The sequence below is a fragment of the Epinephelus moara genome, chromosome 6, assembly GCF_006386435.1.
Source record: "Epinephelus moara isolate mb chromosome 6, YSFRI_EMoa_1.0, whole genome shotgun sequence".
NCBI lineage: Eukaryota > Metazoa > Chordata > Actinopteri > Perciformes > Serranidae > Epinephelus > Epinephelus moara.
Genome location: NC_065511.1, coordinates 41,560,788 through 41,579,765, shown reverse-complemented (window position 1 = coordinate 41,579,765; position 18,978 = coordinate 41,560,788). Strand labels below are relative to the sequence as shown.

Sequence of the window (18,978 nt, the reverse complement as noted above, 5' to 3'; positions counted from 1 at the left end):
CCAAAGACACAAAATTATTACAAAGGGACAAAAAAAAAATCAACCACAAAGGGACACAAAATGACCAGAAAGGGACACAAAATGATCACAAAGGGACACAAAATCAACCACAAAAAGGGACACAAAATGACAACAGAGACACACAAAATGACCCCAAAGACACAAAATTATTACAAAGGGACAAAAAAAAAATCAACCACAAAGGGACACAAAATGACCAGAAAGGGACACAAAATGATCACAAAGGGACACAAAATGATCACAAGGGGACACAAAATGACCACAAAAGAGACACAACGCCACCAAAAAAGACACAAAAAATCAATCGCAAAAGAACGCCACCAAAAAAGACACAAAAAATCAATCGCAAAAGGACACAAAATGACCAGAAAGGCAAACAAAATCAACCACAAAGGGGCACAAAATGAGAAACACCTGGTTTTGTTATTTGTTGTCCTCAAACAGTGGTCTGCAGCTTGAGAGGCGTCTCGCCGAGGTGTCCCACCATCCACCATCCCCTCAGCCTCCAGACAACAGTCAGCTCATATACTCCATCATGAAGAACATTGATATAACATGTGTAAGGCGTGCTAATGGAACGTAGCTATGATTTGCAGTAATGTACAATGCCTACATTTTCTTCTGCCGACTGAGCTGAGCCTGCGCATACGTCCATGATTAGTTGTCAGCTAAACTGCGATGTCAAGTTAGTCGTCGGAAATAAAATGAATCTGCAACCGTGGCTCCAAACAGCTGAAAAAATGTCTCCAAATACTCCCAGCTGGGCGTCTCCTGAGGAGCGCCTGGCGTTTGGAGCTGGGGAACAAACGCGTTGGTGGACACAGGGCCTTATGCTCAGTCAACTACGGGATTTTTAAGGTCATTGACGCAAAAACTAAACTGCCAACCTCAGCTTTAACTCTTCCTTCACTGAACTAAAGGAGACAAAGATTTTAACTTCCTCGACACGTTTAGTCAAACAAAGAGCTTTTGTTGTCAGACTCAGATCGATTGTACCTGCAGGCAATCTGAAAGACACTGACTGTCGACAAGGACATTTCAGCAACCTGCAGGGCTGATTTAGAGGAAAGCGTGGGGAAGGGTTACAGGTGTGTTGCCATGACAGTGACAGCTGTGGACAGATTACCTGCAGACATCTGTTAGTCACAGACACTACATCATCTCTCTGGCATTTAGGCGTGGAGGCCTTTGGACGAGAGCAGATCAGCAGTGACGTTGAGTACTGTCAGGATGGTGTCAAAGGGACGCTTCAACATCTCAGTGATCACAGGTTATATATGTTTATTCAGCTACGGCAGCACGGAAGGAAGTATTCATCTTATCAACACGTAAAGGAACACTTCATCCTCCAGTTTGTCACAAACACTCAAGAGCAGCACATCTGGAGATACATGGTTTTCATCTGTCAGACAAATGTAGAGCAGTAAAAAGTACAGGTTTGCAGACACGTACAATGCAAACATTTTTTTCGGCGGTTGGTTTGCACGCGCTGTGTTAATGAACGTGACTGTAGCAGGCTGACATCGAAACAAAAATATTAAAGGAAAGGAAAATGTATTTTAAATTATATTTCAGGGTTCTCATAGTGAAAGCATTTTCATTTGACTCGTTGCTGTATTTGATAGCATTATATATTTAAATTAAGTTATTGTTTTTGATATTATTAAATAATTCAGAGATTCCTCTGTGCACCACTAGAGGGAGCTTGCGTAGATCCGGCAGTGCACGTACCATAGTTCGAGGAACAATTACTCTAAGGTTTGGTGTTCATCATAACATTCGATATGTCATACACATATCAGACCAAAGCGTGACTGTGAAACCAGTCTGTTTATATCACTGCTGCATTTTTAAATGGCATGATATTAAATCAAAATAATGAATCTTCAAGTCTCTGTATGTTTGCGTTAGTTTGCTTCATTTATCCGTCTGATATCCACGTTTCATCCATCCATCTGTAATCAGCAGTATTTCTGTGCCTCCTCTGTGTCGATGCCATTTCAGCAGGAAGAGGACGTGCCCCCCCTTCAGGTTCTTCTTTTCAATTATTCAACACAAAACGATCTGAATATTCAAAAAGCTCCCCGTGTGCAGAGGAACACGCCTGCTGCTCTGATTAACGAAGGCTCAGCAGGACTGATTTCAATCTGTCTGTGTGGAGAGAAAAATGTAAGTGGGGAGGAGATTTTAGTGCCAGAAAGTCCAACATGATGAGGCCTGTGAGTTCATGTCTGTGCGCTGGTTCAATAAGGTTCAACAACATGAAGTGTTCGAATAGTTTCTATATTTCTTCCTGAAATCCAGAGACAAAACGTTCACTTTCAGACAGAGAGCAGTTTAATTGTTTAAATATGAGTCATCAGCAGATGAAACTCCTCGGTTCAGATCAGTCTCACGTCAGAAGATAATTCAGACAGAAAGGGATCATTTAAGATCTCAGTTCCTGGTTGAATAACCACAAAATAATCCAGGCTCTATCTGTAATGCACGGCCCCTCTAATGGATCTATGTGGCACAATGTGACAAAGATGCTGTACAGGAGCTTTAAAGATGGTCGCCATGTAGCACCAAAATAGGTTCTCCTATGATCATGAGCCAAACAGCTGCTAATCGTGCTCCAAGAACACAAAACAATACTGAAATTCAAATTCAGTAGTTAAGGTCAGAATTATATTAAATAAAAAGGGGGAGGTCTATTTCATCTTACCTGCTGTCATCAGTCAGGTGAGTGGGAGACGACAGGAGGAGGAGGAGCAGAGAGCGGACGGTGCTGGTTCAGGTTTCAGGGTGAAGGCTTCAGCTTCAGGTGGCTGGGAAACAAAGACATGAGCAACATGGACGGTCTGTCCTGAGCATGTGCAAATGGGTCTGTTTAAATACTGATGACTGATTGAGAGACGAGACACAGGTGAGCAGAAGGAGGAAAGTCTGAGGACACCTGATGGACAGGTGGAGAATGGCACTAAAACTATGGAAGAAGAGAGGCAGGAAAATATTTGGCCAAACCAAACCCAAACGTCAATGGCAACTTACTATATAATGACGAAAACTCTGTGTGTGTGTCTGTTCCATGTTTTTCTCCTCACTGACTTGGTCAATCCATGTGAAATTTGGCACAGTGGTAGAGGGTCATGGGAGGATGCCAATGAAGCAATATTACATCAATTGGCCAAAGGGGGGCGCTATAGCAACTGATTGAAATGTCAAACTTTGAATGGGCATATCTCATGCCCCGTATGTCGTAGAGACATGAAACTTTGCACAGAGATGCCTCTCCTCATGAGGAACACATTTGCCTCAAGAACCCATAACTTCCGCTTATATAGATTTTCCGCCATTTTGAATTTTTTGAAAAACACTTCAAATGGATCTCTTCCTAGGAAGTTTGAGCGATCTGCATGAAACTGGGTGAACATAATCTAGGGACCAATATCTAAAGTTCCCTCTTGGCAAAAGTTGGAAAACTTACTAAAACTGAGCTTCTATAAGGCAATGAATATTGCGGAGGGCGTGGCTCATCACATAAAGGTGTATAACATCTCAAGGGTTTCACCCATCACCACGCAACTTTGTAGGCATATGACCACACATAATCTGAGGGGACCCCTCCATTATTGACCCCATCAAACAAAATGGGGGCGCTAGAGAGCTCATTTCTTATCTAGGCCTAACCGCCATATGGATTTTTACTAAACTTGGTAGATATGTAGAACAGGACGCCTCAAGGTGACTGGAGAAATTTAACTCTAATTGGCAACTGGGTGGCGCTATAACAACAGAAAAATGCTTCAAAATGGCTAAAATGCGACCGATCGCTGTGGCTCCCCCTGTGGACCAATGTTGGTGTTGTTTCTAATGTTTGGTATGACTAAGTCATGGTATGGTATGCTGTACATAATCACGGAAACTGTCAGTGTGTCATTCTGTCTGTCCCACATTTTTCTACTCACTGACGTGGTCAATCTATGTGAAACTGCACATAGGCATTGAAGACTGCCATAGGTAGAAGGTGACAAAGCTACCAATGGGTATGGACTAGTATATAGTAAATATGAACAGAATGACAGTATTTGAGTATGATTACATAGAAAAATAAAGATAAACAAGGGTACAAACATACAGAGAAAAAGAAAGTATGATCAGTCGGAGGATTCAGGAACAAAGTGTGCATCATTTTCAAGATGCTTAAAAGTGGTTCGCACTGTCGCCTCACAGCAAGAGGGTTCTTGGTTTGAATCCACCGGCCGTGACATAGCACTTGTCATGGCAGTTATATACGCTGCTGGACAGCCTCAGTTTGAAACACTGCCGGTAACGACGTAATATAAGGAGCTGGTAAGTCCCTATAGAGTGTGTGGGGAGGTGGAAGGGTCCAACAAACTCCGAACTTTCACCCATGAGCCCGGTGTTCACTTCCAGTATGAATGTAGAACCAAACCATGATGTTTTTTTGGAAACCTCACCACGTGCTTGTTGCACAGCGTAAACTGACACGCCATCCAGTAACGTCAACAAGAAACACAGGAAGATACCTAGCATGTAATATGTAGACGTGAACAGCACTGAAAAAGTGGCAGTAATGTATGTGAGGAGTTGGGACGAGAACCGGTTGCGGCATCCTGAAGCTAAAGATCATAATTGATGAGCAAACATCAAGTGAACTGGTAAACAATGTTGCAGAGCTGCACGTCTCATGAGTGAATAATAATTAAAAAAAAATCAGACTCCACTGATTGTTTCCCTTTTATTAATAAAGAAATAACAACAAATAAAGTGTGTTAGCAGATGAATGACAAACATAAGAAAGCTGTGAGACAGAGAGGTGTCACTCCACTGCAGTGGTATCAATAAGATAATAAAGTTATGGTTTTATCTGATCTTATCTTGGGTCCAGGCTGTTTCTAAAGCAGCCCCTAAATAAATTAATCCAACCCACTTGTTTCCCAAAAGAAGCAACCAATAATTAATCTGTTAAAAAAAACCAGTTATAATTAGACTCAAACATCCCTCATACAAAGAAAACTGTTGTTCAATATATCCAACATTATTTACAAAATGCCAAAACTGAGTGTTTTAGGAGCTACACTCACACCCCTCTTCCACCAGCTCTGCTTCTTTAACCGCTGCTGTTCGGGATTCTTGGGACCTTGTTGCTACCTCGACGACCAGCCTACGCCTCAGGGTGAGCCGAGGAATCAAGGACGCATCATTAATGGAGGGCGCTGCACAACAGAACAACAGAAGGAAACAGTTGTAGCAAGATGGCGTATCACATCGATTACCTGCGAGCTGTTATCAGCTGCAGGTGTTTGTTCATATCCAAAAATAAGCACGGACCAACTGTTAGAAGACGTAGAGGACTGTTACGTGCACGATTCTATCATCTTTTTCCAACCTGTAAATATGACACGCCCGCTGGTGTCATCACGGTCAACCTGGTCTCACACTGAAGTCATTGAATACAGACACTTGGTCAGTGACTTCTGGCATCTGACAAAAATAAGCTGTCCTTTTACATTGGCATGACACGCAGCTGGTCGCTGTTATCGTGTTACAGCACCGAGCATCAGGGGGAAATACAGCAGGACAACAACCTAAGTTAGGCAGGTGAAAGTCCGCGTAGGGTGGATGGATCCAATAACCACCGACTTTCCCCTGGGATGCCGGTGTTCACTTCCCAAAGGACTGTAAGTTGCACTTATATAAATAAATGTATGATATGCATTATAAACCACTACAAATGTAACAGGCTGAGGTTGACACGGCGTCCCAGAACGTCAACAACTAACACACCCAGAGTACCTTGGACGTCATATCTCAAGGCAGAAAGTCGGTGAGCAATCGTCAATATGTGACGACGTCGGAGTGAGAATGTGTCACGGTTCACACTTCAGGTCAAGGAAAATCTGCTATTTTTTGGTTCTACCTGAGAACGAACATTTTGGCTCTAAATATTTTTATTTCTGGCTGAAATGCTCTGAACGGTTCAAATTAGACGTGGAAACTGGAACAGAAACCATCTGTGTTGGTGGATAAGGGGCATCAGCACCCTGGAACAAGGCACGTAACACCTAACTGAATAAACTGCTGTATATTAATGTGAAAACAAGCTCAGCCAACCTTCTCTGGATAAAATAAAGTTACGTTACAGTCAGTATGTTTACATGCACAGCTTAATCGAGCTATGCTCAAAGTTCGATTTTGGCGTCTAATCGGACTTCTGTCCTTGTCCCAGTTTACATGCAACTGAGAAAATCGAATTACTGACGGGAACGTGTCCTCCTCCTCAACACTAGGTGGCGATATGCGTCATTTCAGCGGGTTAATACGGCCCCCTTTCCGGTTGACCTATTACGTCACTTAATAATAAACAACTGGAGTCAGGCGGCAAACCGGCATTTTCGAACAACAGCAAGATGGATAATCGTACAGCTTTGTTCATCTCGTACGTAATGTACGCGTTACTGATTGTGCAGATAAGGTGCACGCTATCCCTCGTGGTCATGGTGATTTCGAGAGGCAGATAAGAACGCCGTATGCTGTTGGAGAGTGTTATGGCACATAATTAGGAGGCCTAGGTGTATGGTTAGGGGTGGAGTTAGGAAGCAGGGAGAGGCTGATGTTCCACTTGGGGTATTGGGTAACTCCCCTTCCTAGGAGCTCACAGACCTGAAAAGGTGGCGGTTGATTGGAGTCGAGGCCGGCTGCTGGAGACGCCGACAGACTGCCACGCCACATTTCTGCAAAAGATTCCGACAGACATTCAGAAATCCAGAGACAAAATCCACCGATCCGGGAACGCCACTACACACCTCACCTGACCTGGGGTCGCGTTCATGAACTAAAATCACAACAACGCTGCTTGTGCTGGCCCAGCCTGGCCGTCGACCGGAGGGGACGCCCGAAGCATCAGGTTGGGGTGGCCGCCTACAGTAACGGTCGGGTCTGACGAAGGGTGAGTAACCTATTTACCCCCTAGACAGCTCAGAGATCTACACACATTAGGTAAGTGAGGCATACGTTCAAGTCCAACTACACACCGCAGGGAAATAACGAAGCTTAAAGGTTACAGTTACCAGCGTTAGGAGTGTCAGGTAACGAGTCAGGCATAACGTTAGGTGTCTTGTAACAGAGGGCTACAACAACAGCATGTCGCGGGGGGTGTGGAGCATGCGCACATGCATTGTCTAGTTTAACTCTGATTAAGGCATATACATGCCGGAGAAAATCAAATTCCAATCACATTATCTGGGTGTCTTAATTGGAGCTGGAGAACTCCGATATTAGTCGGAGTAACGCGTTTACATGCACTTCAGTTGTCCAGTTATAGTCGGATTAAGGCAATAATTTGTTTTTTTTTCAAGTGTCATGTAAACATACTGAGTGACATTACTTTATTCACCCTTAATTTCATAGTCACTGATTAAACAAGATCAGTATGTGCAGTATACGATGTTGAGTTCACACCACTGTGGATCTTAAAAGACCACAAAGGCTGAAGAACAGAAGGAAGTTTGGGGTTATTCAATGTTACACCAGAGTCAACAGGCCCTTAAAAACATCCAGAATCTGTCTGAAAAAAATCCCTTTAGAAGCGAAAAATAAGTTATTATCATGGATATAATTCAAACCTGCCACCAGCCCTGTTGTATCAACATTCATCTGTACGAACGACTTGTAAGCGAACCAACAGGAACAGCTCAAATCAAACACAGACAGTGTTTAGGATTTCATGAGCGATCAAGGCTGAAACTAATAATGAATTTCATTACTGATTATCTTTCTATTTCATCAATTAAAGGTCCAGTGTGGAGGATTTAGTGGCATCTAGTGGTGAGGTTCCAGAGCTGAAACTTCTTCGGTGTGCCAAGCGTGTCGGAGAACTACGGTTGCTGACGTGAATACCCGAATGGCCCCAACTAGAGCCAGTGTTTGATGTGTCTGTTCTGGGCTACTGTAGAAACATGGCAGACTGTGGACGAGGACCTGCTCTGTAAACGTCTCATTCTAAGGTCATAAAAACACAACAATTCTTATTTTTGATTATACACTGAAGAAAATATTGGACACACTGGATCTTTACGTTTCAAAGTACCACTGGCATTTCATTACTTGGATGACTTAACACTGGATCCATCTCAGGTGAGCTGTGAGCTGAACAGGATCCTGGAGTTCCATCACAACCGTCCAAAAACAAACTGTTCTCACATGTGAATCCACAGATCCTGCGTGTGTCGTACCCCGATGATAAGATGCCATCTCCTCTTTTTAACCTCCTTGCCAGTGACTCAAAGACGCCTCCTGCTCTGAACAGTGCCATCTGGAGTCCATGCAGAGGTAGACTCCAGTCTGGATTCCACTTAAAGGCAGAAACTCTGTGACTGTCCATCCGTAACGTAACGTGACTGTTAAGACAAAAGCTGTGAGATGGTTTGGTTAGCTGGCAAAAAAAGTTTGTGCTGCTTCTCCACTTTTCACTTTTGTTACTTGAGTCTGTGTCTCTCGAATCTCTAGGATGAAGGTGCTGAGTGCAAAGTTAGCAGGACACATAGTCAGAGCGGCTGCAAGAATAAAAGCCAGGCTGATGTTCAGCTTGAAAATGTTTAAAGCTTCAGTTTAACATTTTAGGAAATACGCCTCTTTCCTCTCCTTCCAAGAGTTACATGAGAGGATCTTTGCTACTCACGTGACTGTATGGTAAGCGAAGTAAATATGAAGCTACAGCCAGCAGACAGTTAGCGTAGCTTAGCACAAAGAATGGAAACAGGGGGAAACTGTTAGCCGGCTCAAAACCCGCTGTAAAACCACAACTTGGCAATGTCATACTTTAGGTTTTTAACATATGAACCACTGAGCTTTATAACGAGCTCATACTACACGGTATTAGCCAAATTCGCAGCGTCGTACAGTGTAGGCTCGGATCGTGAATGCTAATGAATGTTATACGCGATAATTTGTGGTGTGTCATAGCAGCAGCAATGGACGCCGTCTCTGGGATGCATCACAACGTCCCAGCAGAAAGTCTGGCAGGTTTGATTTTCTTTGCATGCAGCACTTCAAATGTAGCTCCTCCCACCTGGTGGCTCTTTCACTACAGTAACATTTTGTCTGGGACATGAACAGCCATAGTGAGTGAAATAATACTTAAAATAGGACAAGAATAATCCAATGTCATCATGCACATCCTGAAAGACGACCAGGGATAATTGGTCGTGCACCAATGTGTAGTGTGTCATGTCTGTCAGCAAAGTCACGACAAGATGTTATGACTCCACAATCGCCTAATGTGACGTAGTGACTGTCGTGTAGTCTGAACCGGTGTTAGCGGTGTTTGTAGGTGGGTTTTGTTATCTTTGGACAGAGCCAGGCTAGCTGTTTCCCCCTGTTTACAGTCTTTGTGCTAAGCTAAACTAAGCTAAGCTAAGCTAAGGTAAGCTAAGCACTAGCTTCATATTTATCGCACAGAGGGTTTTGAATTTCTTATCTAACTCTCAACGAAAAAGCAAGTAAGCATATTTCCCAAAATATCAAACCAATCCTTTAAGTCTGTCTACATCTCGTCAGCGTGTGCAGGTTTGGCGGGATCATGGCGTCCTTTCCCCGCCGTCGACCTCAGACCGAGCGCCAGCGGCTCAGTCTGCCCGGCAACAAGAGCTGAGCTGTTCCCCGATTGGCTCGACTGCTGAGCCGTCCCATCGATGCCTGGATTTTCAGGGTTTTCTATTGGTTCTTGGAGGATGGGGGCGCCATCGGGAGGTCCTGATTGGCTGAGTTCAGAGGGCAGTGACGCGGAGTCGGACTCGGCAGCTGGAGCGTCTGCATCCTCTGCTGTCGGCTGGGAGGAGGCGGGGTCTGTGAGGATGTTCCTGGAAATAACTGGAGAGATCAAAGAATAGATTATTTCGACTAATCTGCTGCCACAAAGTTTGACGTCTCGTGAGAGGACTTTGATACGTTCAGGTTGTAGAAAGTCTTTGTTACAAATAAACGTTTGGTATGAGGAGTTTTTTATTTTCAAACACACTTCTGCCAATACATCCCTGTAAATGCTACACACTGGAGCTTTGATATAATCAACAGGAAGTGACGTGGAAAGCGACTGACCTCCTGTGGGTCTGTAGTCGTCGTCAGCAGATGAGCTGCGGCTGAACGGACTGAAACTTGGCATGATGATGAGACCCAGAGAGACCAGGATGATCTGAGGACACAAACACACAGTTAATGAACACTGACGCACACGGCGGTCGTGTATTCAGAGTCAGGTGGCTCCAATTTTATAAGAAATAAGAATATATAATAAACAGTTTAATTCTTAAAACCTCTAGCAGCAATAGCATCTATAACAGTATTGTATACTTATTCTATGACTATAAATCAACTATTAAAATTGTTCAATTTTTTCTTTGGTAGTTTTTGTTACATACAGACAGGCAACGGTGATGCTGCGTAATAATTCCTGATTTTACTACTCTATCCAAAAAATGAGAGCTGGAACCAGTGGTGATGTCACACGAGAGAACACACACACACACACCTACCAGTAAGCAGGTGCTGGTCTGGGCTCCTTTACTGACCGTCTGTTTGATCAGACACTGAAGTTGTTGCAGCTGCGCCAGCAGAGACCTGAACGCCACAAACACAAGCAACATGTGTTAACTTTTATTTCTGTTAACAGTAATCTGAGCTCAGACTTGTCAAAGCCAACATGAAACTGACTTCAGGTTTTTCAGGTTTATTTTTTACATCTCAAATAATCACATAAATACCCCGAAACTCAAATGTGACCTGAAGAGAAATGTAAAGGACACAGTGAGGAGGTTCATCAGGCTCCACTGAATGTGTAAATGTGTAAAGTTTAAAAAGCCAAAACAACGAGAACAACCAGACTGTCGACAGCTGCAGAGACGTCAGGCTGTTAGACGGATTCTACTTCATTATCATCACTGTAGACTGAGAGGGCGAGGTTTAACATGATGTCTGAAGACAACTGAAAGAAGAAGTAGACAACAGTGTCCTCTGCCGCTGTAGCACTTGATTGATCAGACTGTCTGAGACACAGACTCAGAGTTGGATCCATTTCCTGTTTCCCCGGACCGGTCTGATGTTTGAACTTTCACCTGTTCGAATTTATTTCAAAAGGCTGAACCAGTGTTTGTCATCATGTTCCACTGTCAACAGGCTGCTGAGTCAAGTGCGACACCTGGTGGTGAAATTCGGTACACCACCCCAGTGTTTGACTTCATATCAAACCTGTTGGACAGTTTTCACAGAGGCACAATTTTTGGTCTGACTTTTGTCTTCGCAGAGATTTCAGGGGGGCTTCTTAAACTGATCCTTCAATGAATTCTCTCATCGATCAGTAAACAATCAATAATCAATAATAAACGTGGTCGTACATGTTTCGTTTCTCCAGCTGCTCCACCGTCCTCTGCAGCTCCTTGTTCTGTGCTGAGCAAGCTGCTGCCCTGTTAAAACACACACACACACACACACACACACACACACACACACACACACACACACAGATTATCTTAACTCGTATTGAACCGACTTGTTTTGTCTCACCAGCAGCAGAACATCTGCAGATATTTAATCTACTTTCAGTAAAGATTAAAACAATCTGAGACGCTGATTAACAAATACATTTCTGATTAATCCGCCGACCGTCTCAGCTCTGACGTGAGATTTCATCCTACCTGCTCTCCAGCCCATCGATGTACTCCTTCCTCCTCCGCCGGCTGTCCTGAGCCGACTGCTTGTTACGGATTTTTCTCCGAACTCTCTTCAGGATTCTCTCCTCGGCCTGCAAATAAAAGTTCGTTCAAAATAAACACAAGGCTCCTTGGTTATCCCATCATCACTGCAAGTTCCTGATTGAATAAAAAATATTTGTTTTAAAAAAAACAGGCAGAACTGACCCTCCAACCCCTGGCTACATTCACTGTGGGGATAATGACGATACCTATATTTGGTCAAAGAAGATTTTATTTCCATTTGCAGTATCATATTTGGTGGTATGGACCTGTTCTGGGCCCACTCTGCCTTTCTTCGCGCCTACCCAGACAGCCTCTTCCAAGTGCCTACATGGAAAGCCTAAAGGCCTTTGCACAGAGAAACCTCACGCACTGATTCTGACGCATTTTATTGTTCTATTCATTGTGGTTCCTCCTTTGCCTCTCTCCACTGAAGTCACCTCTCTGACTGACATCACTCCCTCCCTGTCTTTCATTTGGCACCACAGCTGCATGAAGGGGCGGAGCTTTCCTCCTCCTCTTCATCATCATCATCCACCTGAATATTACTATCTGACCTGTTGAGCCGCTGTCTTGTCACAGCTGTGTCCCATCACTGCATTTTCTTCACTGATTCTTGGTCAACGTCTCTAAAGGCTCTGACGGATGCGAAAAACACAGAAAATTTAACCTATTCTTAAAACTGAAATGACAGACGAAAATTTCAGACTCAGTGTGCAAACGTGACTGACACAATGTGAGGTCGTATTTATTTATAGACGTGCAACAATTTCAGATGAAAAAAACAGACTCAGTGTGTGCAGGGAGCCTATGGCGGAGAGAGCACACCTCCCTGCCCTTCCATGCGCCTACAGAAAAAGCCTAAGGCAGAGAGAGCAGCAGCAAAGACCCCCGGGAACAGAACAGAGCAGCATTAATGACAAACAGAAGTGACATTGATAAGTCAGACACAGCATGAAAAGGAGGAGCTGGGGTGGAGGCAGGTTGCAAAGTGGCTTGCAGAGGAAGCAGCAACAGTAGGCAGGACAGAGCAGTTTAAATAGGGCGCCATGAATGAGACTCAACAATTGGTTGCATATAAAGGAATCATGTGATCTATCAGCTGACTCCCTTCCATCAGTCAGCTGATCCATCAGCTGCACAGTAGCTCTAACTAGAGTCGCAGTCAGCGTCTCTTACAGTCTTATCAAAATTAAATCTGGCACAAAAATATTTTATGTGTGCTGAACAGATCAGTTGTTGCTGTCGTGTGACTCATTCTGCAGTGAAAACCTCCTAAACGTCGACTTTTCGAGATTTAAACAGCTTCTGAGTTTCTCTCTGAGTGTTTTAGTGTCTGACCTTGGTGAGGGGAAGGTTGTTGGGCAGAGAAACTCCTTCCTGTGACAGCAGCTTCTGTTCCTCCTCGGTCAGCTGGAGCTCTGGGTACAGCTGCAACAGTAGAAGAAGAGTCAGTCCTCCAGGTCAAACCTTGACTCCTGACTGTCAGCAGGAAGTGCTAAAAAAAACAAACAGGCCTCACCAGTTCACCGTCGGGGCTGGGAGGGCTGGCGGCAGTCAAACTGCCATCGAGGCGTGCTGCAGAGACCACGGGCAGCTCGTTCACGATGCATGAGTCCGAAAACAACACCTGAGAGCTCCACTCATCTGCACGGGACAGGAAGTGACATCACGGTTACTGCTAACACCATCAAGGTCAGGATCAAGATGTCCATGTTTGGAATGAACTAATAAGAGCAACAGTTAATCAGGTGAGTGACGTAAGTGTCTGAACATGTGAGTTAATTTTGTATTTCCTCACATTTGAAATGTTCTTAAAAAGATCTGACACCGAGATACCGACAGCCGAGCAATACGTAATATCTTTCTGAGAGTTAATAAAAATTTCTTTATTACAAATTTTTTTTTTCTTCCTTGAATATCAAATGGTTTCCAAAACTTACATCCATTTTCATCTGCCTAGCAAAGGCAAAGGCCAAGCAAAGCACCCCAGACGTCTCTCTCCCCAGCAACGCTTCCCAGCTCCTCCTGGAGGACCCCGAGGTGTTCCCAGGCCAGATGAGATATGTAATCCCTCCAGTGTGTTCTGGGTCTGCCCCGGGGCCTCCTACCAGTGAGACGTGCCCAGAACACCTCTAACAGGAGGCGCCCAGGAGGATCCTGATCAGATGTTGAACCACCTCAACATGGAGGAGCAGCGGCTCTACTCCGAGCTCCCTCCAGATGTCTGACTCCTCCCCCTATCTCTAAGGCTGAGCCCAGACACCCTACAGAGGAAACTCATTTCAGCTGCTTGTATCTGCGACCTCGTTCTTTCGGTCACTACCCAGAGCTCATGTAAATACATTTGATAAACTCAAACCTTTTACTAAATCAGATTTAGATATGATGTGGATCACAGATTAGATCTTTCAAAAACTTTTTTTTCTGCAATGTGAAAATACGACATGGCTCTATCTAGAGCCAGGGTTTGGGTTTGTCCTTTCTGGGCTACTGTAGAAACAACATGGTGGACTCCCTGAAAGAAGACTTGTATGGAGGTATCAACAGCCCATTCTAGGGTAACCAAAACACAATGATTCTTATTTTCAGGTGATTATAGACACCATCACACACCGAGCTCTATGGAGATGATGTTCTCTGGTCCAGGTTCAGCCTTGACTCCACCCAGGCTGCTGATGTCATAAACCACCTGGTAGATGGTCGCCGGGGCTGGCTGGCTGGTTGCCGTAGTGACGGGACTCTCGACCACGGGGTCCTCAGAGATGCCGCTGTCGCTCTCAGACGAGGACTCTGCAGGAGGCCCGCTGGGAAACACCTCGTTCGGGTCGACGCCGTGAAGGACGTCCTCTGATTCGCTGTCATTCAGCTTCTGAGGGAGAACAAACAGGACACGCTGCATCAGGTGACCTCACCTGCACCACCCATGACACACTCATGCTAGAGCGCAGACTCACACAGTCGGGGTCCACCGCCCAGTCCTGCAGGGGTTTCTCTGAGCCGCTGTAGATGAGGTCGGAGCAGGAGAAAGGAGCGTCGAGCTGCCAGCTGTCTGCTGCCACACCGCCCACAAACAGCTCACCGCTCTCTGCGTCCATGACCTGATGACACATCAAACAACCCAGTCTGACTCTGTCCTCCACAACAAACACTACGTAACACATTTACTCAAGTATATGACAGGTTCCTACAGATGAAGGCAAGTTAGATTTAAGACTTTTAAGACTTTCAATTCCACTCAGGATGAAATTTAAGACCAATTATTTGTCCCCATGTTCAGACACTAGGAGCAGGGGAAAAATGTATACAGCACAGTATCGCGATATTTTGTGTGGAGATATTTTATCGATACACAGACAACAAACATCCATCGTTTATTATACACATTATGAATTTTTACAAATACAGATTTTAAGACAACTTTTGGTACTAGAATGATAGTCAGTTGCCTTTTCTGTCCACTAGATGGTGCTGGTGTTTTTCTTGATGAGGTCAGCAGAGGTCTCAGTCAGTCGCATTTGGCAGGAAGTTCATCAAAACAAAGATGGAGGCACCAGAGAAAGAAATCAGAAATGCGCTGATGATTAAATCAAACGTCTGGATCCATGAGGCTTCTTCAGGTCAGGTCAGAACGCCAATTCAGAACTGAAGAGGCCTCTTGGAGGAGAGGTGAAACGTCCTCGAGAAACTCAAGTACGTCTAGCTGCCTTCGATACAGCACTCAGAACGAATTCAGTGCCTTCTCAGGCCCTGATCACACAGAAAGCGTTCTGCAGGGTGAAAAACACGAGGCGCACCGCACTGCCCTCTTGTTTTAATTGAATACCACTGATAAAAAAAAAAAAAATGCTTGCTACATTGTTGAGGCAGAGGGTACTGTCTGTAGCTCTGGTTGAGGGTGAGAGGCTGTCAGCAGATAAACAGAGATCTGTGTGGGTACATGGGACCCTAAAAAAGAGGNATCAGGCCGTATAGCTCTGAGTATCCAGCAACCACTACCACCAGTTTCTCCTCCATTGTTTACCAACTGTAAACTTGTTGTTGTGACCACCACAGAAGGCCCGCCTCTCAAATCATCTGATTGGACAATGGGCAAAAAAGCGAAGATGATGTGGGTGCTTTTCTGCTCTGAGTTGAAGTTTTTTCAACTCGAGGAGTTCAGAGCGCTCCGGCAAAAACACCAGGTGCCAAGAGCGCAGAACCACGAGGTGCGTAGCAGCGCAAAAACTGCGAGCAAAAAGCTTCATTCATTAAAAAAAAAAAGGTTCGCTTTCTGTGTGATCAGAGCCTAAGACTTTTTAAGGCTTTGCGGTAAAGGGACTCTGGTTTGAGGTACTTCTACTTTACTCGAGTCTTTTCATGCAACTTTATCCTTATACTCTGCTCTACAACGGTATGAGATTTTCACAGTTTGGTAACCTTCACAGAACATATCACTGTTTCACCATATTCAGATTATTATCAGTCAGAATGGGCCTTAAAGGAATATAAACAGAAGGGTTATATTTGGTGGAACAAACATTTTAATACTTTAACTGAAACCTGAATGTATTTTGTTAATAGAAGTTTGTGTAAAAAGTCTTTCCTTTAAAAATAACTAAAATAAACAGGAGAGTCATCATCCGGTTGAATTTTTTTCAATATCATAGATAAGCAGATATACACGGTCTGATAACTGTCAACTTTTATATCGCTGTATACCTGAAGACTGGTTTATCCCTGCAGCCCTAACTCTCAGACAGAAAGAAACTCTTTACTTTGCAAATTAAGATTTCTGCACACAAAACATATGAATCTGATGTTTTAACTGGTCAACAAAAGTTTTAAAGTCTCTGTAATGACTTCCAGTTAGTTTTAATATCAGTTTAAAGATCTTATAACTGATCGTTTTGCCTCAGACTATAAGGTTAATATGAAGATCTGTCTCTGGTAGATCTGTCAGGTCTCTGCTGCTCACTGTACCAAAAAATAATTTATTTACTTCCTCTGAATTTTGATTTTACACTTATTGTTTTACCTGCTCAGGGATTGTCACTGTGTGTTTTCATTGTTTTATTTCTCTCTGTTATTTAAAGGCATTTTAAAGCTGTAACTGTTTCCTTATCTAAGTTTAACACACACACACACACACACACACACACACACACCTACGGTAACAGCCAACATGTGAACAAATCAAACAGCAGAATAAAGAGTCTGTCTGGAGGAGGATATCCTGGTGGGTACACACCCACAAACACACACCCACAGACACACACAGACACACACACACACAGACACAGACACACACACACACACACACACACACACACACACACACCTAGCCTCTGGTCGTACCAGTCTGACTGAATAGAAACCTGATAAGCTGCTAAACGTGTTTCCAGTTTTCCCTCTCCACTTCCAAAACTTCCTCCCGGACTCTAACAACAACAAAAACAAGAATCACAAGTTCTTGTTTTTCGTCACTTCAGTGAAACGAGACCCCCGAAAACTCAGAGGCCAAACTTTGGGGTTAAAGCATGACACTGACGGTCAGAATCCAACATCCTGCGGACTCTAGTTGCATTTCATCTCTCCAGCTGCTGAATGAAGCCAAAGAACCGTGTGGCACAAGTTTTCTCCTTAAAGGAAAACTTGACTTAACACAGTGATGTTTGTATTTCAGTCAGTCGTGATGTGTGACCTTTGTGAAGAAGACTGTGTTTCTCTTGCACGCCTCCACAGAAAAGGACAAGCATCGTGATTTATCGGTTGATTGGGGACCAGGTGTAACAACAGGAAACTACAGACCCTTTCACTGTTAGTATGATATTTGTTGGTGGGCGGGGCTTAGCTGGAAGCAAAACAATTCTCCACAGACATTAGCTAGCACGTTCTGTTGTCTTGTTTTAGACAGTGGAGGAAGATGATGTGAGTGGGAGCGCACTCTGACACAGACACAGTTAATAAATTGGGAGCGCTGTGATTGCATTAGAGTCAATGAAGCACAGCAGTGTTGTTGCAAGACCCTGGTCTGATCCGGCCCAATGCTTCGTTATGATTGGCTGTTCAGCGTCCAGGGCTGAGACTTGGCGAAGAGTCAATTGGCTATCGCGGTGCGAATCGGTCGCTGAAATTCAGATTTTTAAACTGTTGTGAATAAGCGTATGAAGTGAATGGATGGGTCCAACAAACACCGACTTTCACCTGGTTGTACCGACGCAGTGCTTTTATTTTGAAGGAGACTGTATGCAAACTGTACATTTCCTGTGAAAACAGAAGTGTATTTTGAAAACAGACAATGCATGTAACAGGCTGAAGTTGACACGGTGTCCCAGAACGTCAACAACCAACACACCCAGGGTACCTTGGACGTCATATGTGGACGTGGACCATAACCAACATCGATATGTGATGAGGTCACAGTGAGAATGTGTTGACTGATAATGTTAGACCAAAAATGATCAAGCAGCACCGAAAATTATTCCAGATATCACAGACTCAGACCAAACAGGGTTTTGTCCAGACACATATTTACTCAACAACGTTCAAATATCAAAAGGTAAGTTTTAAAAATATAATTAATTTAAGGTGGAGGGAGGGTCATGTGTTTTCTGGGAGTCACTCAGGGAGGCTCAAGGAACAATATCTGTATCTTTGGGAGGGTCAAAATAAAAATAAAGCCCCCCCCCCCCCCCCCCCCCCCTCCCTCCTGTGATAAATACAGAACAGTCCCTAACTGATGTGAGTCCTGAGGTTATTAACGAGCTGTGTATCATCAGCTCTCAGGCCTGATCCTGGATCAGCCGGATCAACAGGAGCAAACTGCACATGAACTGTGAACACTCACTGTGAGCTGACACACTCTTCTTCTTCTTCCTCTTCCTCAGTGGTTGTTCATCAGAGCGGCCTTTCCGCAGCTGCAGGAGGACCGACAGCACAGACACCTCAACACGCGTCTTTCTCCTCTTCACGGTGGATCTGGGGACCAGCTGGCAGCTCCGCGTCCAGGTCCGGACTCCAGTCCGCTTCCTCCTCCGCCTCTTCCTTCTTCTTCGGTGGATTTACTGTCGGACATTACAGGGAGATGTCGCCACCTGCTGTCAGAGGAGGAAGGAGTCACTGTGCAGAGACTTCTGTTACAGGTAAAACTTCTTTTAGGGTGTTTTTACATACAGTCCTTTTTAAATGAACTGAAGGCTGAAAAGCACCAAGTGTAAAAACA

General features: G+C 44.3%; 2 protein-coding genes across 4 annotated transcripts in view; one reads left to right on the top strand and one right to left on the bottom strand.

Moving 5' to 3' along the window:
- The window catches only part of LOC126392472 (collagen alpha-6(VI) chain-like), a 310,923-nt gene that overhangs the window by 135,852 nt on the left and 156,093 nt on the right, over nucleotides 1–18,978 (top strand). The gene's annotated exons all lie outside the window — the stretch shown is intronic.
- Nucleotides 4,752–18,789, bottom strand: creb3l4 (cAMP responsive element binding protein 3-like 4). 3 transcript variants are annotated; one of them, XR_007570086.1, is made up of 11 exons: nucleotides 18,604–18,789; nucleotides 14,732–14,875; nucleotides 14,391–14,646; nucleotides 13,297–13,421; nucleotides 13,116–13,205; nucleotides 11,718–11,824; nucleotides 11,418–11,486; nucleotides 10,560–10,644; nucleotides 10,126–10,219; nucleotides 8,134–9,897; nucleotides 4,752–5,243 (listed from the first exon to the last, which is right to left on the bottom strand). XR_007570086.1 is itself a non-coding variant. In XM_050046354.1 (10 exons), the coding sequence occupies exons 2-10, from the start codon at nucleotides 14,870–14,872 to the stop codon at nucleotides 9,572–9,574; spliced, it is 1,293 nt and encodes a 430-aa protein (XP_049902311.1). In that variant the 5' UTR covers nucleotides 14,873–14,875; nucleotides 18,604–18,789; the 3' UTR covers nucleotides 4,752–9,571. The 3 variants fall into 3 exon arrangements, 2 of the variants coding, with proteins under 2 accessions (XP_049902311.1, XP_049902312.1); XM_050046354.1 differs by having other exon boundaries at nucleotides 4,752–9,897; XM_050046355.1 differs by having other exon boundaries at nucleotides 4,752–9,897; nucleotides 14,391–14,643.

Coding starts and splice junctions, on each gene's coding strand:
- creb3l4 (XM_050046354.1), bottom strand. CDS start 14,872: ATGGACGCAGAGAGCGGTGAGCTGTTTGTGGGCGGTGTGGCAGCAGAC. Junction 13,422..14,390: donor CATCATCTCCATAGAGCTCG/GTGTGTGATGGT, acceptor TGTCCCGTGCAG/ATGAGTGGAGCTCTCAGGTG. Junction 11,487..11,717: donor ATCGATGGGCTGGAGAGCAG/GTAGGATGAAAT, acceptor GTGTTTTAACAG/GGCAGCAGCTTGCTCAGCAC.